The sequence below is a fragment of the Scyliorhinus torazame genome, chromosome 6 (genome assembly GCF_047496885.1).
Source record: "Scyliorhinus torazame isolate Kashiwa2021f chromosome 6, sScyTor2.1, whole genome shotgun sequence".
NCBI classification, from domain to species: domain Eukaryota; kingdom Metazoa; phylum Chordata; class Chondrichthyes; order Carcharhiniformes; family Scyliorhinidae; genus Scyliorhinus; species Scyliorhinus torazame.
In genome coordinates this window covers 302,116,071-302,140,699 of record NC_092712.1, presented here as the reverse complement: position 1 = coordinate 302,140,699, position 24,629 = coordinate 302,116,071, and the positions used below count along the sequence as shown (strand labels likewise).

The following is a 24,629-nucleotide window of genomic DNA, read 5'->3' as shown; positions in this document are numbered from 1 at the left end:
AAATTACAATAACATTAGACAGGAATTGAAGAATTTGGATTGGGTGCGGCTGTTGGATAGTAAATCAACATCGGACATGTGGGAATCTTTCAAGCGCTACTTGAATAGGATTCAGGAAAGTCATGTTCCTGAAAGAACAAAGGATAAATATGGGAAGTTTAGGGAGCCTTGGATAACAAGGAATATTATGAACCTCGTCAAAAAGAAAAAGGAGACTTTTGTACTATCTAGAAGGGTGGGAATAGTCAAAACCCTTGAGGAGTAGAAAGAAAGTAGGAAGATACTGAAGCGGGAAATTTGGAGGGCTAGGAGGGGTCATGAAAAGTCCTTGGCAAGTAGGATTAAGGTGAATCCCAAAGCTTTTCATTCATATGTAAAAAGCAAGAGGGTGGCCAGGGAAACTTAAGGACAGTGGGGGAAATCTAAGTATTGAGCCAGAGGAAATGGGCGAGGTACTAAATGAGCACTTTGCATCAATGTTCACCAAAGAAAGGGACTTTGTGGAAGATGATTCTTGGGTCGGGTGTGTGGACAGTCTGGATCATGGTAACATCGAAAAGGAGGAGATATTGGGTCTTTTAAAAGATATTATGGTAGATAAGTCTCCTGGGCCGGATGGGATTTACCCCAGAATACTGAGGGAAGCAAGGGAGGAAATTGCTGGGGCCTTGACTGACATCTTTGTATCCAGAAAGCTTTTGAAAAGGTGCCACACAAAAGGTTGCTGCATAAGATAAAGATGCATGGCATTAAGGGTAAAGTAGTAGCATGGATAGAGGATTGGCTAATTAATAGAAAGCAAAGAGTGAGGATTAATGGGTGTTTCTCTGGTTGGCAATCAGTAGTTAGTGGTGTCCCTCTGGGATCAGTCTTGGGCCCACAATTGTTCACAATTTACATAGATGATTTGGAGTTGGGGACCAAGTGCAATGTGTCCAAGTTTGCAGACAACACTAAGATGAGTGGTAAAGCAAAAGGTGCAGAGGATACCGGATGTCTGCAGAGGGATTTGGATAGGTTAAGTGAATGGGCTAGGGTCTGGCAGATGGAATACAATGTTGACAAATGTGAGGTTATCAATTTTGGTAGGAATAACAGCAAAAGGGATTATTATTTAAATGATAAAATATTAAAACATGCTGCTGTGCGGAGAGACCTGGGTGTGCTAGTGCATGAGTCGCAAAAAGTTGGTTTTCAGGTGCAACAGGTGATTAAGAAGGCAAATGGAGTTTTGTCCTTCATTGCTAGAGGGGTGGAGTTTAAGACTATGGAAGTTATGCTGCAATTGTACAAGGTGTTAGTGAGGCCACACCTGGAGTATTGTGTTCAGTTTTGGTCTCCTTACCTGAGTACTGGCGCTGGAGGGTGTGCAGAGGAGATTCACTAGCTTAATCCCAGAGCTGAAGGGATTGGATTATGAGGGGAGGTTGGGTAGACTGGGACTGTACTCGTTGGAATTTAGAAGGATGCGCGGGGGGATCTTATAGAAACATGTAAAATTATGAAGGGAATAGATAGGATAGATGCGGGCAGGTGTTTCCACTGGCAGGTGAAAGCAGAACTAGGGGGCATAGCCTCAAAATAAGGGGAAGTAGATTTAGGACTGAGTTTAGGAGGAACTTCTTCACTCAAAGGGTTGTGAATCTATGGAATTCCTTGCCCAGTGAAGCAGTTGAGGCTCCTTCAATAAATGTTTTTAAGATAAAGATAGATAGTTTTTTGAAGAATAAAGGGATTAAGGTTTATGGTGTTTGGGCCGGAAAGTGGAGCTGAGTCCACAAAAGACCAGCCATGATCTCATTGAATGGCAGAGTAGGCTCGAGGGGCCAGATAGCCTACTCCTGCTCCTAGTTCTTATGTTCTTATGTATCCTCATTGGCTACAGGTGAGATCCCAGAAGACTGGAGAATAGCTAATGTGGTACTGCTGTTTAAGAAAGGTAGCAGGGATAATCCTGGAAACTATAGGCGGGTGAGCCTCACGTCGGTAGTTTATAAATTATTGGAGAGAATTCTCAGGGACAGGATTTATACCCATTTGGAAACAAATGGATTCATAAGCGATAGCATGGTTTTGTGAAGGGGAGGTCGTGCCTCACTAACTTGATCGAGTTTTTTGAGGAGGTGACAAAGATGATTGATGAGGGAAGGGCAGTGGATGTTGTTTACATGGACTTCAGTAAAGCCTTTGACAAGGTGCCTCATGGCAGCCTTGTACAAAAGGTCACAAGGGATCATAGGTGAGGTGGTAAGATGGATACAGAACTGACTCGGTCACAGAAGGCAAAGGGTAGTAGTAGAAGGGTGTCTTTCTGAATGGAATGTTGTGACTAGTGGTGTTCCACAGGGATCTGTGCTTGGGCCGCTGTTGGTTGTAGTATACATAAGGAATTTGGAGGAAAATGTAGCAGGTCTGATTAGTAAGTTTGCGGATGACACCAAGGTTGGTGGAGTGTCAGATAGTGTTGAGGATTTTCAGTAGATATAGCAGGACATAGTTAGAGGTCTACAAGATTATGAGGGGCATGGATAGAGTGGATGGGCAGGCACTCTTTCCCAGGGTGGAGGGGTCAGTCACCAGAGGGTATAGGTTTAAGGTCCTTGGGGCAAAGTTTAGAGGAGATGTGTATGGCAGGTTTCTTTACTCAGAGGGTGGTGAGTGCCTGGAACACATTGTCAGGGGAGGTTGTGGAAGCAGATACATTAACGGCGTTCAAAAGGTATCTTGACAAACACAAGGATAGGATGGGTATAGAGGGATACGGCACTAGGAAGTGCTGAGGGTTTTGGCAAAGGTTGGTATCATGACCGGTACAGGCTTGGAGGGCCGAAGGGCCTGTTCCTGTGCTGTATTGTTCTTTGTTTTTTCAAACACTTTCCAGCCTTACAGCCAGCCAGATTGGTGGGAAAGCAGCTAAAAAAATTACATATCTGTCAGTCGAATATTCTGTTGGTGGAACTTTATTGGCATCTATAATTAAGAACTGCACACTCAGGATAAATTTGAGCTGATTACAGGGAGCCAACCTGGGTTTCTAAGGATATTCTATCTCCAATGAACCTAATTGAATTTGAAGAGGAAGTACCTAAGGCAGAGGAAAGGATGTCTCTGGATGCCATTTATATGCCATTTATATGAACTTCCAGAAGACATTCAATAAGGTTCCACATAAAAGGCTTTTCAAAAAAAAATGTATTTATTGAATTTCATAAATAAACATTAACCATATTATCAACAATTGTACAGCCAAGAACTAAAAACACAGAATCAAAAGTTATCTATACATCTGTCCTTATAAATGTAACAAACAACTTTACCCTACTATAAACTAACATCCCCCTCCCCACCCCAACAGTTGAAGGTGTCTAGGTCTATAAAAAATTAGATAAATGGCTGCCACCTCAGGTAGAATCTCTCCACCGATCCCTTGATGATTTTCTCCAAGTGTCGAAATGACATCAAATCGCCCAACCAGGCGGATGCACGAGGCGGCGTGGGAGACCTCCAACTAAGCAATATTCACCTCCTGACCCCTAAAGAGGCAAAGGCGAGAATGTCTGCCCACACCCCAGAATGAAATGCCGGTGAGGATCCCAAATATGGCTATTAATAAACATGATTTTAAGGCTACCCGTAGAATCTTAGATATCATATTCAAAAAGGAAACCAGTAGCTAGCACGTTTGGGACAAGACCAAAGCATGTGAGTGTGGTTAGCTAATGCAAGCGAGCAACAATCACACTTGTCTTTCACATCCTGGAAGAACCCATTCATCTTCGCCTTGATCCAATGCGTTCTGTGCAATACCTTAAACTGAATAAGACTCAGTCTGGCACAGGATCAAGTGGAGTTCACCCTGTCACATTAAAGGCTTTTTTAGCTAAAATTAAATCTGAAGTCAAACTGCTGGGCTGGTTAGAAGGTTGCTTCAATGATAGAGGACAGGGAGTTGGGATATTTGTATGTCGTTGAATTGGAAGGAACTCACTAGAGGTGTCCAACTACGATTTGTGCTAGGGACAAATGACTTTGGTAACACAATAGAGAGACATACATCCATGTTTGCTGATGACACAGGATTGGTTGGGAGCAGTAATTGCAAAGAAACATTTGAATAAAAGCAAAATACTGTGGGTGCTGTAAATCTGAAATAAAAGCAAAAAATGCTGGACAAACCCAACAGATCTGACAGCATCTGTGGAGGGAGAAACAGAGTTAATCATAGAATCTATACAGTTCAGAAGGAGGTCATTTGGCCCACTGCGTTTGCACCGACCCTCCGAAAGGGGACCCTAACCAGGCCCACTCCCCCGCAGCCTTGTCATCTAACCTGCACGTCTTAGGACCGTAAGGGGCATTTCAGCATGGCCAATCCACCTAACCTGCACATCCGCAGGGGCTGTTTAGCACAGGGCTAAATCGCTGGTTTTGAAAGCAGACCAAGGCAGGCCAGCAGCACGGTTCAATTCCCGTACCAGCCTCCCCGAACAGGCGCCGGAATGTGGCGACTAGGGGCTTTTCACAGTAACTTCATTTGAAGCCTACTTGTGACAATAAGCGATTTTCATTTCATTTCATCTTTGGATTGTGGGAGGAAACCGGATCACCCAGAGGAAACCCAGGCAGACACGGGGAGAACATACAAACTCCACACAGTCACCCAAGGTTGGGTCCCTGGCGCTGTGAGGCAGCAGTGCTAACCACTGGGCCACCTTTAATGTTTCAAGTCCAGATCATTGTTCTTCAGAGCTGTGGAGGAAAAGCTTTGTCTTGTGTCCATGACGTCTTTGTCAATCTCTCCTTAGCTCCCACCTATCCCTGACCTTCTATTCTACTCCACCCCATCTCCAACTATATAATCCATCACATTTCAACCCGTCTTCAGCTCGGAAGAAGAGTCATACTGATGCGAAACATCAACTCTGTTTCTTTTTCCACAGATACTGCCAGACCTGCTGAGTTTATCCAGCATTTTCTGTGTTTTTTGCACAGACACTGACAGACTAAGGGAATGGGAGAAACCGCAGCAAATGGAGTTCTAGGATAGTTCTGATCATTTTTAAATGGTCTCACACGAGGAACAGTGAGGCCCAAATGGGTCTCGGGACCCATATGCACAGATCACCAAAATGCAGCGGTCAGGAAGAAAGAAAAAAATAAGAAAGGATAATAGATTGTTGGATTTTAATGCATGCAGATTAGAATATAAAGGATGTTTCCGACAGCTATACACAACCCGGGTTAGACCACTTCTGGAGTATAATGTATTGCATTGGGCTTTACAACTTTGAAAAGGCAAGGAGTGCAGATTCATCAGAATTTTTACAAATACTTTCCTGGGATGTTGCCACTACTGGTTTGGCCATCATTTGTTGCACTTGCCTAGTTTCCCTTGAGAAGGTGGTGGTGCGCAGCCATCTTGAATCACTGCAGTTCATGTGGTGTAAGGGTAGCCACGGCGCAGTTAGGGAGGGACTGCCAGGATTTTGATCGAGTGCGGGAACGGCGGTATAGTTCCAAGTCAGGATAGTCTGTGGCAAGGATGGAAACTCGCAGGTGGTAGTGTTCCCATGGTTTGCTCCCCTATTCGTCTAGGTGGTAGCCCTATACATGACACCTTTGTCATGGGGCTGGATAAATAGCACAGTGGGCTAAACAGCTGGCTTGTAATGCAGAACAAGGCCAGCAGCGCGGGTTCAATTCCCGTACCGGCCTCCCCGAACAGGCGCCGGAATTTGGCGACTAGGGGCTTTTCACAGTAACTTCATTGAAGCCTACTTGTGACAATAAGCGATTGTTATGGGGCAGCACGGTAGCATTGTGGATAGCACAATTGCTTCACAGCTCCAGGGTCCCAGGTTCGATTCCGGCTTGGGTCACTGTCTGTGCGGAGTCTGCACATCCTCCCCGTGTGTGCGTGGGTTTCCTCCGGGTGCTCCGGTTTCCTCCCACAGTCCAAAGATGTGCAGGTTAGGTGGATTGGCCATGATAAATTTCCCTTAGTGTCCAAAATTGCCCTTAGTGTTGGGTGGGGTTACTGGGTTACGGGGATAGGGTGGAGGTGTTGACCTTGGGTAGGGTGCTCTTTCCAAGAGCTGGTGCAGACTTGATGGGCTGAATGGCCTCCTTCTGCACTGTAAATTCTATGGAATGTATTTATGTTTCATCTAGGTGGTAGAGGTGGCGGGTTTGGTAGGTGCTTTTGAAGGAGCCTTTATGAATTGCTGCAGTGCATCTTGTACCTGGTACACACTGCTGCCACTGTGCATCAGAGGTGGAGGGGGTGAATTGTTAAGGTGGTGCCTTGGGTGTTGATAAAACAGGCTGGATGATATCTAGCTTCCCAAATGCTTGTTGGAGCTGCACCAAGCTCATGATAAATGGAGAGTATTCCATCACACTCTTGACTAGTGCCTATTGGCAGGTGAACATTTTTTGGTGCATCAGGAGGTGACTTATTCGCCTCAGATCTCCCAGCCTCTGACCTGCTCTAGCATTTATGGTCCAGTCAGTTTCTGATCAACTCCCAGGATGTTGATGGCAGGGGATTCAATGATGGTGATTTCATTGACTGTCAAGGGTAGATGGTTAGATTCTCCCTTGTTAGAAATGGCCATTGCCTGGCACTTGTAACTATTAGCAGGTCCCCACGGGTTAGGTTATGAAGAGGGATTACATAACCTGTGCTTGTATGTCCTGGAATATATGAAGGTTCAGGACTGGATAGATAGGGGACATTCAGGATTATGAAACGAAATGATTAAAAAGCTAAAACAAAACATTTTGCACTGGAGGAGTTGAGAACCTTAAAATCAGAGTTAGGTTATCTGGGACGATGGTTATCAAACATTTATTCTTTGTAAGGATGGTGCAAGTGTGGAACTTGCTCCCCCAAAAAGCAGTGGGCGCTAGCTCAATGAACAACTTCAAATCTGAGATCGATAGATTTTTGCAAGACCCCAAGGCGGGTAAATGGAATTCGGAAAAAGGTCAGCCATGATCTCATTAGATAGTAGAACATGCTCGATGGGAAGAATGGCCTACTTCTGTTCCTATGTCATATCATGGAACACGTGAAAGTTGTTTGATTTAAATGGAAAGCGCAGTAAATATTGATGAGCTACGTGTGAAACATTCAGACCCCTGTTACAGCAAGATATACCATAGCAACCAACTCAGTGGACTTCCGCAGGACCTCAGAAGCTTTCCGCTCATGATAAAAATTGATAACTGCAGTTCTCATAGAATTCACAGTGCAGAAGGAGGCCACCCGGCCCATCGAGTCTGCACCAGCTCTTGGAAAGAGGCCCTACCCAAGGTCAACACCTCCACCCTATCCCCACAACCCAGCAACCCCACCCAACACTAAGGGCAATTTATCACGGCCAATCCACCTAACCTGCACATCTTTGGACTGTGGGAGGAAACCCACGCACACACGGGGAGGACGTGCAGACTCCGCACAGACAGTGACCCAAGCCGGAATCGAACCTGGGACCCTGGAGCTGTGAAGCAATTGTGCTACCCACAATGCTACCGTGCTGCCCCATTCTGTTACACTTAAGACTGAAAGATCACTACAAATTTCACAGAACTGCATTGCACTGGAATGAAGGAGTATGTTTTACTGGGAGCTGTGATCCCCACCCCACTCAACCTCCAGCTAAACCGTCTGGGAGTAAACTGCCCACGATCGCAACGGCAGCCACGCAAAAATTTAACTCTGGGAGCATCATTAATAGTTTTAAGGCAACACTTCCACCCCATTCTTGTGGGGGGAGTTGCCCCCCCCCCCCACTCAAAAATTTAACAGTGGGAGCATCATTAATAGCTTCAAGGCAACACTTCCACCCCATTCTTGTGGGGGGAGTTGCCCCCCCCCACGCAAAAATTTAACAGTGGGAGCATCATTAATAGCTTCAAGGCAACACTTCCACCCCATTCTTGTGGGGGGAGTTGCCCCCCCCCACGCAAAAATTTAACAGTGGGAGCATCATTAATAGCTTCAAGGCAACACTTCCACCCCATTCTTGTGGGGGGAGTTGCCCCCCCCCACGCAAAAATTTAACAGTGGGAGCATCATTAATAGCTTCAAGGCAACACTTCCACCCCATTCTTGTGGGGGGAGTTGCCCCCCCCCCACTCAAAAATTTAACAGTGGGAGCATCATTAATAGCTTCAATGCAACACTTCCACCCCATTCTTGTGGGGGGAGTTGCCCCCCCCCCCACTCAAAAATTTAACAGTGGGAGCATCATTAATAGCTTCAAGGCAACACTTCCACCCCATTCTTGTGGGGGGAGTTGCCCCCCCCCCACGCAAAAATTTAACAGTGGGAGCATCATTAATAGCTTCAAGGCAACACTTCCACCCCATTCTTGTGGGGGAGTTGCCCCCCCCCCCCTCCCCGCCCCCCGCCTTCCATGGAAAGCTGCCTGATCTGATTGCCTGGAAGTTCTTTGGCTCCAGCAGCACCACCAGGAGCGGTGGACACTGTTGGTACTACAGACAGTTGCCAATGTTGAGGAGCCAGGATTGACAAGTAGGTCTGGCGGGGATGACTGGGGACAAGAATGGGTGAGTGGGTTGGTGCCCGGGTTCCAGAGCCTGGGAGAGGGTTAAAGGGCCAAGGGGGCCCAAAGGAGGTCCTCCCCACCACTTGCTCAACACCACCAGCCTGCACAGCTGGAGCTTCCAGGCTTCGCTCAGGGTGTGGGCCCATTCCACCCCCTCCTCCCCACCACCCCCGCAGGAAAATACTGGTATGAGGGAGAGGGGAGGGGGGAAATGCAGCCCTTAAGAGTTCATTAATTGACCACTTAAAGGCCTCAATAGCCTCGGGGGTGGGTAGGCTACACAATGCAGGTCAAGGGCGGGTAGGTGGCAGGAGGATCATCAGCTGGATGCACCCCCACCCCCTCACCTTCAAACCTGTAAGCGGGGCGCGCACAATCCAGCCCAAAGTTGCTGTTGGTAAATTTGGGAAGCAGTTTTTGCGTTCCAGTTTGCTGTAGGGTCTAAATTATACGAAGCAATGTCAGTGAGTGGTTTAATCACTGTGGAGAACTCTGAAAATGAGTCAATGAGTAAGGCACATAAAATGTTCAATTCTGCTCACATAGTTTAACCTACTTGGTTTTTTTCTTTGTTTTGACTGAAGTTTCCCTCTCTGCTCTGTCTTTCATCCTTGTTCCTCTGTTGTGATATTTATTTCTGGAGGAATTTCTTTTTAACTAAACATTTGTTGTTCTGGAAATAGAGAGGCAAAGTACAATAGGGTTACACTGTGATGCGACCATCAACTCACTCAAAGACACGAGGAGAAGTAAACCGTGGTTTTAATCAGCTTAGAACAGTGCCTGCCTGCGACGGGTACAATACTGGGAACTACCTGCAGGTCAGCTGCTCTTTATACTTCCTCTTAAGGGGAGGAGCCATGGGCGGAGCCTGTACATGCCCCAACATATCCCCCTGTGGGTGAAGCCACACAATGGCCCATAGGTGGAGCCCACAGGGTTAACAACATATCACAACAGCAGAACATGATACAAATGCACTGGTGAATTATTAGCACTATACATTCCCCACACAGTGTACTCAACTCTTGTTAGTTGAATGAGCCAGAGAGAAGACTGGAGACAGGAGTAGGTTTAGTTTATCAGAATCCTTTATTATAAAAGCCTCACTACCTAATCTTTGGCGATATTTAATCGGTTTTGGATGCTATCTACTTTTTCATCTGTTGCTTTTGTTTCTCTCTCTCTCTCTCTCTCTCTCTTCCTTCTTCTCACTCATATCTCTCACAAAAGCATGATTTTTGCTATTTGTCACTGCCTTTCCTTTGCCTTTTGTTACTATTCTTGTTCCCTCAGTCTGCGTAGCTGGACATGTCAGCGCTTGTACTGCTCCTTAGCGCAGCGGTCTATGTAAATGACAATTGAAGAATCTCTGTCGTAATTTTGACTAACAGGCAGTGCGAATGGCAGCATGAAACCTCACGTTTAATAAGGGCCTTCCATTTTCCTGCTGCATTAAGGGTCTGTGTCAGGTTTCTCATTAAATTCAAGAATTCCCATAAACCTGAAAGCACTTTTATTGAGGACATTTACAGTTAGATTTACTAGATGGGTCGATTTCATATTTTCCATCGTTTTTTGAAAACTGGAAAGTATTTTTTTTCACGAAAGCTTGGCTGAAAAGGCGATGGAACAGATTCAACTGCAACCTTCAAAAGGGAATGAAATGTAGAGTTGGAATGAAAATATTAGCAGGGCAATGGGACAAATGGCGTGGGCGTTGACACGATTGGATCGCTCTTTCTGGGCAAAATGGGGCAAATGGCCTCAATCATTGCTGTACGATTTTGTGCGGGGGGGGGGGGGGGGGGAGATTTCTTGACCACTTGGAGACGGGTTGGAATTGGGAAAATAGTGTAGTGGGAAGGCGAGTCAGGCTGGCTCCCCAATGTCATCCTCCAATGGAGGAACTTCCCAGGGGATCCAGGACTGGGAACAACATTGGCAGCTAGCTCTATAAAGACAGGAAGACAATTGGGCCCCACCTAGGGGCAGTTTCCCACGATCGGAGCAGTCCCTTAAGTGGGGACTCCTGCAGCTCTACGGGGGCTGCCTCCCAGTGGCAGGCCGGGGGGGGTTGCCGGAGCCAGAGGCCCCTTTCCCCAATTAAGGGGCCACCAAGGTTAAAAGCTATATCTGCAGCCAAAACCAATGTTGGGGAGGCAGTCCTACCAGCGTGTGGCCTCTTTATTACAGAAGAGAATGCCCACCTACTGAGGCTCCCTCAGGCTTGCCTCTCTGCCTCAGCCTCGCCCCGTCTCTTCCAGTGGAGCTGCCAGCCATCTTATGCTGTGGGCTTCCTGCCTCGGGTGCGCTCCTGCCTGCCGTCCTTAACAGGGCAGTGAACATGGAAGCAACCATTTAACTGGCTTGCCACCCTTAAGGCCATGCTGGTAAGTGGGGTCTCGGGACCTGTATATAGTCCCGATGTTAGGATTGTGAGCCAACCGAGAAAATTCCAGCCGATGACTCTATAGTTCCCAAAATGCTAACCACGAGTAAATGACCTGGAAAACTGATTTTCTTCCACAAGAAAAGAAACCCCAAAATTATTAACTTGGTATAATTTGGATTGTGGGACCTTGGTGCTGTACCCTCCCCCTCTGCTGCAAGATCACCACAAATGCAATGGAAATGTATCAATATTTATTTTATCTTCCAGCCTGGTTTTGATGGCAGAGTGGGAGACACGCCAAGAAAATCGTGAACATACAAATGTTAACGGTCAGATAAAGACCCTCTGGTTCAAGCTGCCTGGCAGAATTTACCAGTTTGGGCCTGGACTCTTATTACCCTTTTTTCTTTTTACTGTTTTTCCTATTGGAAATAAATAATATTGGAAATAGATATATCACAAAATGTTCCCGGCCATAGACATTTTTGAGGTTATTTTGGTTTTAAGGTGTGCGTGTAGGAAAGTAATTGCTTGTGTTACTGGCACTCATCAGTTACCTTCTCCCGAGGTTGGCTGAGGGCACCAGTTAGGCATGTATTAAAGACACACAACGTTCTTGTTCTTAGCTTACATGCCTTGACTAGAACTCTGTGAATCACCATGGAGGCATCGATATGACCTGATGCATGGGAATTTGTGTGTACGTGTGTGCATGTGGGGGGGTGTGCATGTGTGAGTTTGTTACTTTTATCGTTACTACAGCTGAAAGCCTTTAAGTGCACTGATTAAATTTGCCACAACTGCATCCTAAGATGTCCCAATTCACAGAAACATGATGGATCCTTGTCTTCTCTTTACAGTGCAAGAGCCAGCGCCACCCAGTGCCTGAAACAACCATGGCTAAATAACGTAGCAGAGAAAGCTAAACAATGTAAGGTTCGTCTCAAGTCCCAGATCCTTCTTCAGAAATACATGGTGCGACGGCTGTGGAAGGTACAACGATAGCTTACAATGGCATTAGATGAAGCATTTTCCATTTCTGTGTTCCCCCTTTTCCAAACCGGAGTACGGATCTGAAGTGTGGCCCATTTTAAAAAGTGATTTGAAATTGTTAGAAGCCAAAACGAAAATGCTTTGTACTTTTTAGGGTGTCTCAGTGGGCGGCATGTGCAGCTGTTCTGGCAAGTTTTCAAGAGGCTACGGCGCAGAAATTATTTTTCGGGATTTCAGCTGCTGATTTTCCCTCTCCTCTCCGCCCTGACTGGCGCTCCACAAGTCCACTCTTCCTGTCAATGCTCAGAAACTCTGCTATTGCCGACTCAAAACGATTAACATGGCCGAGGAACACCGCAGGGCAGACCTGTTCCCGGCAGGGCGTAGTACCGCCAACAGCTGGTGGAAGTTCTAGCACAGGTGCAGGCCTTTGGGGAGCAGAAGCCAGAAGGCCATAAAGTTGAAACATTATCAATGGGGAAGAGGAGAGTCTGAACTGAATCAAAGCATCTTGAGACTGTCCTTGGGACAGTACTGCAGCACCCCAGGGACTTGGCAGTGGTCACAACTCCCATTTATAGTTGCTCTTCAATGAAACACCCAACGTGAAGGAAAGTGAGATCAGCAAAATGGGTCCCTACCATTTTTCCTGACTTTATGGTCAGGAATTGGGCTTTCCGTAGGGGTAAAGATCCGGAAAATTGGCTGCCTTATCATAGAAATCATCATCAGACTCTTTGCGAATTCTTCCCACTGCATCTTAAAAAAAACCTAGCATTTATATTGGCACATTTCATGACCACAGGACGTTTGTCGCTGCTGTAATGTGGGAAGCACAGCACCCAACTCGCACACAGCAATGTGATAATGACCCAAATCTGTTTTTTGCAATGTTGATTGAGAGATGAGTATTGTTTAGAAAACCAGGGATAACTCCTCTGGCTCTTCTTTGAAATAGTTCCATGAGATCTTTTACAACCTCCTGAGAGAGCAGACAGGGCCTTGATTGGCTTAACGTCTACATTCGAAAGACGGCAGCTCTGACAGTGCAGCATGCTGTTGGTACTGCAGTAGAGTGTCAGCTTTTGATTTCTGAGCTCATGCCCTGGAATGGGACTTGACCCCATGAGAAGCCGGGGGTGCTACTAACTGAGCCATGGCTTCAATAAAGTAGGGATTTAGTACAAGCACACAAAGTGTTGATGCAATAACATGACCAACAATAATTTCTACCCCCTAACTTATCTGTTTTGCAAGTGTCTGTGGTTTATTCGGGGTAGCTTACTTTTCCAAATAAAATGCTGGTAACATAATGTTCTAATGTTTAACCTAAATAATTTCAGTACTGAAATCTGAACACCTGGGGAAAAAAGCACATGTTGAAATCTATGGGCCATACTTCAACCTGCATTACTATCTGGCTCTTGTATTATTCACATTATATTTTAAACTATATTCCAAGCCTCGCACCAATAGTAACAAATTTGGCAAATTGTGTAATTTTAGGTTTTATATATTCTAGGAACTTTTCTTGCATTACAACATTCATCAATCTTAATGAATGTTGAATGGAATTTGTTTCTGAGCTTACAATGTCATTACAAATGTATCTTTTGTAAACTTGCATTTGGGATTAATTTTACTTCTGTACTCCCAACCCAATTATTCATTGTCCATTGGTGTCATTTTCTTCCAAGCAGCCCGTCCTGTGCTTCTCTCCCCTATTCCTTATTTGTCAACAGTATCCAGTCCATTATATCTGTCATCCATTTTCTCCCATGCTTCCACCATCTAATAATGTGTTGTTGTAATAATGTGATTGAAGTATTGTATCTTTCTGTCTTTAATGGTCATACATGAATTTCCTCTTCCCTCCAGCCATTTTCAGAACTTCCTCATTTGTCTTTCTACCTGTGAAGGATACACAGAACATCCTCCAGTATATGTACATCTTGCACGGCTTTAGCTTATCAGTAGTCTCTTTCTTTGTTTGTTATCCATCACCCAATCATCTTCAGCTGCTTCATCAGTGACCTCCCTTCTATCATAAGGTCAGAAGTGGGGATGTTTGCAGATGACTGCACAATGTTCAGCACCATTCGCGACTGCCCAGATAACGAAACAGTCCTTGTCCAAATACAGCAAGACCTGGACAATATCCAGGCTTGGGCTGACAAGTGACAAGTTACCACACCGCACAAGTGTCAGTCAATGACCATCTCCTACAAGAGAGGATCTAACCATCGCCCCTTGTCCTCCAATGTCATTACCATCGCTGAATCCTCCACAATCAACATCCTGGGGGTGACCATTGATCAGAAACTGAACTGGACTAGCCACATTAATACTGTGGCTCCCAGAGCAAGTCAAAGGCTAGGAATCTTATGGCGAGTAACTCACCTCCTGACCCCTCAAAGCCTGTCTACCATGTACAAGGGACAAGTCAGGAGTGTAATTGAATACTCTCCACTTGTCTGGATGAGTGCAGCTCCAACAACACTCAAGAAGCTCAACACCATCCAGGACAATGCAGCCCACTTGATTGCTCCTCCTTCCACAAACATTCAAACTCTCCACCACTGACGAACAGTGCCAGCCTTGTGTATCATCTAAAAGATGCACTGCAGTAACTCACCAAGGTTTCTTAGACAGCAGCTTCTAAATCCATGACCACCACCATCTAGAAGGGCAAGAGCAGCAGAAACCTGGGAACCCCACCACCTGGAGATTCCCCTCCAAGTCACTCACCACCCTGACTTGGAAATATATCACCGTTCCTTCCCTGACGCTGGGACAAAATCCTGGAACTCCCTCCCTAACAGCACAGTGGGTGTACCTACACTTGAAGGACAGCAGCAGTTCAATAAGGCAGCTCACCACCACCTTCTGAAGGGCAATTAGGGATGGACAACACATGCTAGCCTAACCAGCGACACCCACATCCCGTAAATTAATTTTTTGAAAATGTCTCTGAGGCATAAAACTTAGATGACAAAATGGTAGCACCTCAGCATCCTTGCCTAAGATTCAGGTTCAGTCCCTTTGAAATTAATGCCTGCCAATCTCCTCCCTATGCAAAGCTTTATTCAGCCTTTCATTGTAGGCTTAGTCGAGAACTGCCAAAACTGATCCTGAATAAAGGTAAATTTAAACATAGGGTGAGGTCAGAAGTCAAACTCAAGCCAACTTAGTTCCACCTTTATGCCATCATTTATGCCTGATAAGCCCTTCCAACGAATACACAATGGTTTCAGACCACCCCTTGGCTCTACTGCAATGCAGATAAATGGGAGAATGGCTTTCAACATTGGGAATCAAGAATCATCACTGTTGATCACCAAGGCCGGGATTCTCCGACCCCCCCCTCCGGGTCGGAGAATCCCCGGGGGCAGGCGAGAATCCCGCCCCGACGCCGGCTGCCCTATTCTCCGGCGCCATTTTTCGGGGGCCGGCGGGATTCCCGCCACGACGGTCGGGGGCCGTTGACAGCGCCCCCCGCCCCGGCGATTCTCTGGGCCCCGATGAGCCGAGTGGCCGTCCAGTTTTGGCCAGTCCCACCGGCGTGAATTACTCACCTCACGCACGGCGGGAACTGGCAGGTAAGTGTGCGGGGGGGGTCCTGGGGATCCGACCCCGGGGGGGTCCCCACGGTTATCCTGGCCCACGATCGGTGCCTACGAATCCTGTGGGCGGGCTGTTTCCGTGGAGGCCTACTTTCCTCCACGCCGGGCACCTGTAGGGCTCCGCCATATTGCCCGGGGGCCGGCGCGGAGGAGAGAACCCCCCCCGTGCATGCGCGGAAATACGCCAGCCGGTCAGCGCATGCGTGAACTCGCGCCTGCCCTGCGGTGCTGACTGGAGCGGCGCCAACCACTCCGGCGTCAAAATAGCCCCTGAACATTTGGAGAATTCTTCGGGGGCTGTTTTCGCCGGAGTGGTTGGCACCGGTTTTCCCGTCGGCGTGGGGACATAGCCCCATTATCGGAGAATCCCATCTATCTTCCCAGATGTCTTGTAAAGTTTATGCTTTCAAAGTTACCTTTAACATTCTTACAGATTAGAATTTACAGTGGCCAATATTAGCAGATAAATGATTAAATCATTTGAGGACCAACCTCCACCCATTATTTTAGCAGGAATATTGAGCCATTTGAAACAGAAATCATTACTTCCTTGAAAAGGGCTACCTTTAGAAGTAAAGTATTGGCTACATTTTCCAAGATTCATGAATTCAAGTATTCTAACACAGCCCTCCTAATTTCTGGTTGATGAGCGACTTGTCCTACATTTCTGACTGAGGAACATTTGCGTGTTGTTGGAGGTTGAACTGATCGAGTGAATGGAAAGTTTATTGAAGTTTCTGGCAATCCTGTTTTATTTTTTTTTAAACCAAAAGTCTTGCGGAAGAAGGTCGAGGCAGAATCAATCAAATGAATAGGTTACACAGCTGCTACCAGGCTAGGTGGGCAGCTCGGAGCTCGCAGATATCAAGGAAAAGGGAGACTATTTATTAGCTTCTCCTTTTGATTAGTGTGGAGGTTTTGCGGTGCAGTGGGCCCAGTGGAGGTCTTGTGACACAATGGGGGGGCATCTCGACCTCTGGGTCAGAGGCTCTGGGTTTGGCCAAGGCAGGTGAGGTCATAATGTGGTCAAGCAGGTTGACTATTGACCTGCAAAGCGGTTCAACACGTGCCAATAGCAGGTGGGAAGAGTGGGAGCGATTTCTGATTGTCCATGTGATCCCTATGCCTAAGTCCAGACTATGATATGCTACAAAAGTGTATGTTGCCACACAACCCAGACTCCCCGAGTGATCTATCACTCATCACTGCCACCCCACAAGAAAATATATCATTGCATAACAAGCAAGGAGCAGGTTACAATGGAGAGGAGAACAGATTGAGATGCCAGCCTGTGTTCTCATCCTGCCAGGTGCACTCCAGTTTGAATGAATGCGCCATTGTGTTTTTTTCAATATAGCTGAGCTGTAATGATTGTGGACCTATTTAAAGGGGGTCGCGTGATATCTGTAGTTTAATACACGGCGATGCAGTCAGTTCATGTCAGGAGTGATTGCCAAAATGTGACATCTTCACATCAATAATGAGCCACGGGTCTTATCTTCTCACAGTTCTGGCACGGACTGATTTCAAAAGGGGGGAAAACAAGTAAATCTCATTTTATTCTTCTTTCTGTGTAGAAGAACTACTATGCGGTAACCGCTGCAAATCGACTGAAGAAGCTCAATTCTGGGACGTTGGCCTCCATTGAATTCTGAGCGTCTGTGACTGGACCAATGACCAAAGTGCTCCTTTCCTTCCAGGACAGCAGCACACAGGATTTTCCTCGCAGCCTTTGCCAAAATGCCTTCATTTACTCTTCAACTCTCAATGCAATCAGGTTCTGCTTTAGAGATGCCAAGTTTGAGCAACAGAACTGCCATTCATAAAAATTTATGGGTGTCTTTTGGATTTAAAAAAAAATCTTTCTAAGAAGGGGGTGCAGTTGTGGTGTGATTGTAGCTATTTTATTAAGATCTCAATGTCTATATTAATTTCATGGCCAGTGTAAAGTGTATTTATCATTTAGACGTCGAACATTAAGCGCAAGAGACAGCAGAATTTTCATCAAATTCGAAACACCCCAGTATTTAAGGTTTCTTATCCTTTAGGGGACGGGCAATGGTGGTGTAGCAGTAATGTCACTGAATCCGGACGTGGGTTTGAATACCACAACAGTGGCGAGTGGAATTTTAATGTAATTGATAAATCTGAGTTGTAAAGCAAATCTCAGCCATGATAACCATGGCAACTACCATCGATTGTGATTTTTTTTTTAAACCCATCTGGTTCACTGGTGCCCTTGAGGTGTTTCCCGGCCTGGCGAGTCCAGATCCACAGCAATGTTAACTGCCCTCTGCAATGGCCTAGGTCAGTTCAAGGGTAATTAGGAATGGGCAACATATGCTGGCTTTTCCAGCGACGCTCATGTCCCGTGAAACAATGAAGGGGGAAAAAAACAGTGAAACATCAGGTTGGAGAAGCTATTAATTGAATGAATTGCAGGTGTTGAAATTTGAATTAAAATCTGGAATTAAAAGCCGAATGACGATCGTGGGGCTATTGCCATTTGTCGTAAGAACCCATCTGGCTCACTAATGTCCTTTAGGGAAGGAAATCTGCTGTCCTTCCCTGGTCTGGCCTACATGTGACTCCAGACCCACAGCAAAGTGGTTGACTCTTAACTGCCGCCTTGGGCAATTAGGGATGGAAATAAAGCCAGGCCCTGCCAATGATGTCACATCCCATGAAATATATATTTTTTTAAATTATGATTCCTAAATTTCTTTGGCTTAATTCTCTGTGGATCTGGAAAACCTTCAAACAGATAGATTGCCCGCAAGGCTTTTTTCAAATATATTTTCAAAGTTCCAGTTCGTCGACTCGAGGGTAATTCTGTGCCTTGGAATAATGCAGTTGACAGCAGTCGGACTGGGGTACTGTTACCCTCTTGTACATTTCCGTACTTTTCGATTTTACTGTTTTACAGCCCCGTTATGCGAGACACTTGCAGATAGTTGGACTCTCAGTTCCATTAGCAAGTAGCTGAATAGACTCCTTGTGATTTTTGTTTGAAGTAAAGCTGTTTGATCTTGCGGTGTTGCTCTTTCGCCGCAGTGTTACTGCATGCTGCATGAAGAGAGCCACTGAAACTAGTTGTCAAAAGTCCACTGTGTTATCTTTGGGGGAAAAGGGCTACCTGAAAATGATGAGCTGCCAATATTTTCTCTGCCTGCTGCCCCCAACATTTTAAACTTAAATCTTAAAGTTTCAGCTAAAAAACACTAAGGCAGACTTCTCCACGAATGTAACCAACAGGAAAAGGGCTATTGGATCAGCTTTTTGCAAACCAACTCTTGGAAGTCTCAACAATATTCAGAACTGAGTATGTACACAAATTCTAAAATGTGAAACGCGACGTTCTCTCCCGCCCTGGTGCAAGTGGGCATTAAGAAGAAAGCTGCACCAGTATCAATCTTAAGATATGCACTCCATGAATGGGATATCATGAAAATAAAGATTTGTTTGCACTAAAGGCAGTATGACTTTGACATTAAACCGTGCTATCTGCCCATTCCGAATCAGTGGGTGGAAAATGTTACTACTTTATCCCTGCGAGGACGGCTTTGTTCAAATTATACCGCTCACAGTGCTACCTTGGGTCTTGTAAGGTGCGGTGATTGCTCACGTAGCCTGTCTGCTTGTGAGAATGATGAAATACCCTTCCCCACTGAGAGGGATCAGAAATGAGGCAGTGAGTTGACCTGGGTCATCCTGGGCTGCTCACCTGGCAGGTTTACCTCTGTGAAATGATGTAGAGCACATGGGGAAACATCACTGAGGAAAGTTGGAAGGGTGAGCGGGTGAGCGAAATGCAATTAATTTGAAGTACACTAAGGTCATAAAATATCATCGTTCAATTTTTTTTGTTTTTTAATGTAAAATCTTAAATGGAAATTTGCGACTTTGAATAGTTTTAATTTTTAAAAACATTTTAACTGTATTTAGTGCAAGTGTCTTTACGACAACATAATTTTTAGCGCCTGGCTCTTAAAAGGTATAAAAACAGTTATACTTCTGATATTTTATTTTAAATGTATTATATATCCAATTTGCATCTCATACAGGTATCCATAAAGTGCAAAGTCTGGCCCTCTGCAAGCTATTTTGTCCCCCTCAATTTGAAAAAGAAATTAAAGTCCCCGCTTCATATTTTCTTTCTAATTCAAACTGAAACAAGCAAATTGAGTTGTAACAATGTTTTCGAAGCTACTGTAACGTGAGACATTGTTAGTGAAGAGCAATTGGCTTGAAATATAATATTTCAACGTTCCACTCTAATCTCACTGTATTTTAACTGCGGATTATCTGATTATTTTGACTCTGTGAACCCTGTTGCTTACCAGGGTGTTAATGGAGTTGTACAAATATTATCAATTTACCTTTTCCCGTTTGCAATTTCGTTGAGATGCTCAAATCAATATTTAGATCTTTAATTGTTGAGTAATATGGCAAAGTTCTTGTGATAGCTAAAAGCTGCTTTAAAGATTTATTTTGTATGTAGAGGCATGCTATATACATTTTGCAAGTGTTTGCAAAATGATTGTTGCAGTTTAAACTGATTATTGCATAGTTTGATTTAAAAAATCATTGGATCCCCACTGTGCAGGATGAGGCCATTCGGCCCATCGAACCTGCACCGACCCTCTGAAAGAACATCCTACCCATGTCCACTCCTCCATCCACCCCGCTCTATCCGCATAACCTAACCTGCGCATCTTTGGACTAAAGAGCCATCTAAGGGGCAACTTAGCATGGCCAATCCATCTAACCTGCTCATCTTTGGACTGTAGGAGGAAACCCGAGCACCAGGAAGAAATCCACGCAGACACGGGGAGAAAGTGCAAACTCCACACAGAGTGTCACCCAAGGTCGGAATTGAACCCAGGTCTCTGGCGCTATGAGGCAGCAGTGCTAGCCACTGTGCCGCCTTAATACATAGTAGAGTTACATTTCTTTTTCATAAGTGCACAGATCTATTTACTAAGTGTGAATAACTGCATCCTTTTTTGTACATTTAATGAAACCAGTAGAATTGATGTGACAATATAAATGCTGTGAAAACAGATTAGTATTAGCATCCTGATATTGAAAGAAGTCTGCTGAACGTGCGTTATCGATATCATGTAGACCGAGACTTTGGGCGTTATCGATATCATGTAGACCGAGACTTTGGGCGTTATCGATATCATGTAGACCGAGACTTTGGGTGTTATCGATATCATGTAGACCGAGACTTTGGGTGTTATCGATATCATGTAGACCGAGACTTTGGGTGTTATCGATATCATGTAGACCGAGACTTTTGACTTTTTTCTGTCCAGCAATGCTTTTAATGAATTTTAGGAAAGCATAAACAGAAATAGTGAAAACACTTGAAATCTGTGGAAACAAGTGGGTTAATTTAGCGCCTCCAGGAGCTGAAAGGTCATTAATGTGTTTTATTTTATGGTTTTTTTGCCATGTTTACTTTATTTCAGTCAAATTGGAGGGAGCATGCCAAGCCAGCCTCTGTTACAATATTGCATGTTTTTTTGATATCTTTATTCAAAATATCTTCTGAATGTGAATAATGTTGCGTGCCTCAGTTGAGAAACTGGAGAGCGTTCTGTACACTTGCCATAAAGGCCAGGCTGTCAACAGATAACTGTCTCGTATAAAATGTTACTTGCAAGTGAGTGCCGGGCGTGCTGCTTATATGTCATAGTTAAAATGCTGATGGTGTTTCATAACTGGCAGCACCGACTGTGCAATCCCTTTAGGATATACTGGCGTCAGGTTTCAAGACTTTTAAATGTCACTTCAACACTGAACCCTCATTGTAATGTGCCCTTTATGTCACCAGCTTAGTGGACTACTCAAATGTACACATTTCAGAGCCATGTGAGGTTTTCTCTTTTGAGGTGGAGGAGCCAAGCTTTTTACAGCAGTATGATTGTTCTGAATAAACCTTCTGGGGCAAGAAATTGGAATTTTTTTTGTGCCTGATTGTTGTACCCTTAGAGCTTCAAAGTGGCATCTGCAGAACAATTTTGGGGCAAACCGTGTCAGGCACCGTTGAGGAGTGCGATAGCTTGCACACAGTGAACGACTCGAGGAAGGCAGTGCGGACAGATCATGACACCAATTGACATGCAATGCTGGCTTGATGCCAACACTCTTGCAGCTTCACACTCTAGCCAACACCTTCGCTTAACCTTGCACAGCTATACAAGCATTCGCAGCAGGAAGGATCCCCCCCCCCTTTATTTGGTGCTTTCCATAGTTTTTCAAGTTGCAAAAGTCTGCAGCAGGTGGTATGGCATGTTCTGGAGAAACCTTTACAGACATCAGTGGTTCCTACGTCTGTATGCACCGTCAGGTGCTCCCCTGGGATTGTAACTTGACTCGGCAAATAAACAGAGACCATGCGGAGCGAGACGAGCTGGTGGGAGACGGAGGACGAGGGGTGGTGAAGGGTTCTCAGGAGGGCACGTCTGCGCGGGGTGTTCAGGGAGCAATACCCGGACCTAAGCCTCAGCAGCCAACAATGTATGAGATGTCTTTGCTTCAGCTGATTTGGCCTCACTGAAATCTGGTACCTGTTGAACGTCAGAGTGGGGCAAGTACCGTATTGCCAACGGCAGTGAAGGTGACTGCGGCAATGAACTTTCTGCATTTAACTTCTTCCAGGCTAATGCTGGAGATATTTATAATTTCTCATAGCTCATTGAGAATTATTAATTGAAAACAAAACACATTGTTATTCTATCCATAGTAAGCAGGTGAAGGGAGCATTGGGCTTTGCTATAATGTGTTTCCTCATGCTGAAGGGTGCCATTGACTTCACCTTGGAGTGCGATGCAAGTCAACTGTGTCCTACATTGGGAGCAAAAGGATCCCATTCCCGCAGCTTACCACTGATGTTTGATTTATAGACAGTGTCACTAAGCACACTGATGCCTTCTGCGAGTGTATCCCAACTTCGAACACTGGTTCATGGGTCGGGTGCACTGTTTTATTTTACTTTGGTGTGAGGAAATCAGTGAAACTGCAGTGAGAATACACAGCCCAGTCATTGTGTAACAATTATTAAAAACTATTTATTAAAGAAAAGACAAATGCACGCAAACAGGGCTATTCCACTCTCATGCAATTAAGATGTATGAATTACTAATCACACAGTTTATATAGAACATTCCCGTTGTTCCAAGATATATCCATGATACCTGGGGCGTCATTCTCCGCTGGCAGGAGTCTCCGTTTTGCCGGCGCCCGGGGGTTTCCCGACGGCGTGGGGCTGCCCCACAATGGGAAACCCCATTGACCGGCCGGTGTAACGGAGACTCCCGCCAGCGGGTTGGGGCAGAAATGTGGCGGGGCGGGATGGAGAATTTCGCTCCTGAACTCTGTAAGATTTCCCCCATTTCCCCAAACAACATCCAAATTAAATAACCAGCTTATGGTTACCGCAGAACGCAGGGATGATACTCAAGTCTGGTAAACGCCTTTTCCTGGTCCAGCGAAGATATTTAAAACTGCCGTTACGAAGCTTTTCTGCACTGCCTTGGCTCTGAGACTTGGAGGCGTGTTCCTGTAAACTTGCCCCCTCGGCTGCTAGCTGGAAAACTTTGGCCTTCAGGCTGGGTGGCTGAAATCCGGCCTGTCTGCTTTCCGAGCCTGCTGAATGTTAACTTCCTCCCAGGCTTATTAGGGTCTGGTCAATTATACCTTTGTTCCTCTTTGATTATGCCTTCTGTGTATTTGGCTGACTGCCCCTATCAGCTTTCTTTACTATACATTAACATATCCAAATCCTTCCAAATCATCTATAAGTTGTTTCACCTCAAGACATTCACACCTAATTCTTAACTGAACAGTCTTCTAATCTCGTTATTGGGAGAGACACATATCAATGGAGCTTTTTGAATACTATCTACTACTGTCTCTAGGCAGATTTCTACCTGTTGCTGGATATCTCACATCCTATGATGCTTTGTTCACTTCGATTTACTGCTGTTGCTAGGCAAATTCTTAACAGCAGGGAATTATACAGGTCAATGCCTGGTATTCTGGCAGCAGTCGTGATGCCTTTATTCTGCTGCAGTCCACAGGGCCAACCGCATTTCAGCTGCAATGCAAATGAAATGGTAGCTACAGGGTGACAAAAGCCACCAACTGATTATATAGCTGCTGATAATTGCGCACAACAGCCGCACACGTGGAACCATATGGACACAACAAAAACTATGCTGCTACATGTGATGGGTACATAAATAGCATCATCGTTGATGATTTCAACCCCATCACTGGTCATTGGTTACACCTGAAATTATTTCAATAAGAACAAATAAATTCTACAACAATTTTACAAGAGATTTTGAATTACTCGTTATATCCCTGATTCACGAGGTGAAACATCCTCTCAGCATCCACCTTGTCAAGGTCCCCTCAGGATCTTAGCTGTTACAACAAGATCACGTACCATCCTTGTAACCTCCAAAGAGTACAGGGGCAACATTTCCTCATACATCCTTCATCCCAGGAATGAATTGAGTGTACCTTCTCTGAATTGCTTCTAATGCAATTATATCCTTTCTGAAGTAAGGAGATCAAAAGTGTAGACAGTACTCCAGATGTGGCCTCAGTAACGCCTGTACAATGGTAGCATAAATTCCAACTTTTATACTCCATTTCCTTTGTAACATTCCATTTGCCTTCCTAATTACTTGCTGCATCTGCATACCAACTTTTTGTGGTTCATGTACCAGGACAACCAGATACCACTATACTGAAGAGAACTGCAATCTCTCTACATTTAAATAATATACTGATTTTCTATTCTTCCTCCCAAAGTGGACAAATTCACATTTTCCCAGAGTGCACACCCTCTGCCAAATGTTTGCCCACACACTGAACTATTCTAAATCCCTCTGTAGATAATTTGGCTGGTTTAGCACAGAGCTAAATCGCTGGCTTTGAAAGCAGACCAAGGCAGGCTAGAAGCATGGTTCATTTCCTGTACCATGCGACTAGGGGCTTTTCACAGTAACTTCATTTGAAGCC

General features: G+C 45.2%; 1 protein-coding gene and 1 long non-coding RNA gene across 11 annotated transcripts in view; one reads left to right on the top strand and one right to left on the bottom strand.

Moving 5' to 3' along the window:
• Positions 1 to 9,245, bottom strand: part of LOC140425530 (uncharacterized) — a 139,828-nt gene extending 130,583 nt beyond the window's left edge. The window contains exon 1 of the long non-coding RNA XR_011947882.1: positions 9,133 to 9,245. This is a non-coding gene — a long non-coding RNA (uncharacterized lncRNA). The remainder of the gene's footprint in view (positions 1 to 9,132) is intronic.
• Positions 1 to 21,556, top strand: part of mylk4b (myosin light chain kinase family, member 4b) — a 237,836-nt gene extending 216,280 nt beyond the window's left edge. For 6 of the 10 annotated variants that reach the window (XR_011947879.1, XR_011947880.1, XM_072509930.1 and 3 more), the window contains 2 exons: positions 11,832 to 11,964; positions 17,165 to 21,556. Coding sequence is in view for 8 of the 10 variants with exons in the window: in XM_072509930.1 (XP_072366031.1) it covers positions 11,832 to 11,964; positions 17,165 to 17,242 (211 nt within the window). In the remaining 2 variants the exon portion in view is untranslated. The remainder of the gene's footprint in view (positions 1 to 11,831; positions 11,965 to 17,164) is intronic. The other 4 variants (XM_072509925.1, XM_072509928.1, XM_072509926.1 and 1 more) reach the window with 2 other exon arrangements.
• Positions 21,557 to 24,629: the final 3,073 nt, after the last annotated feature.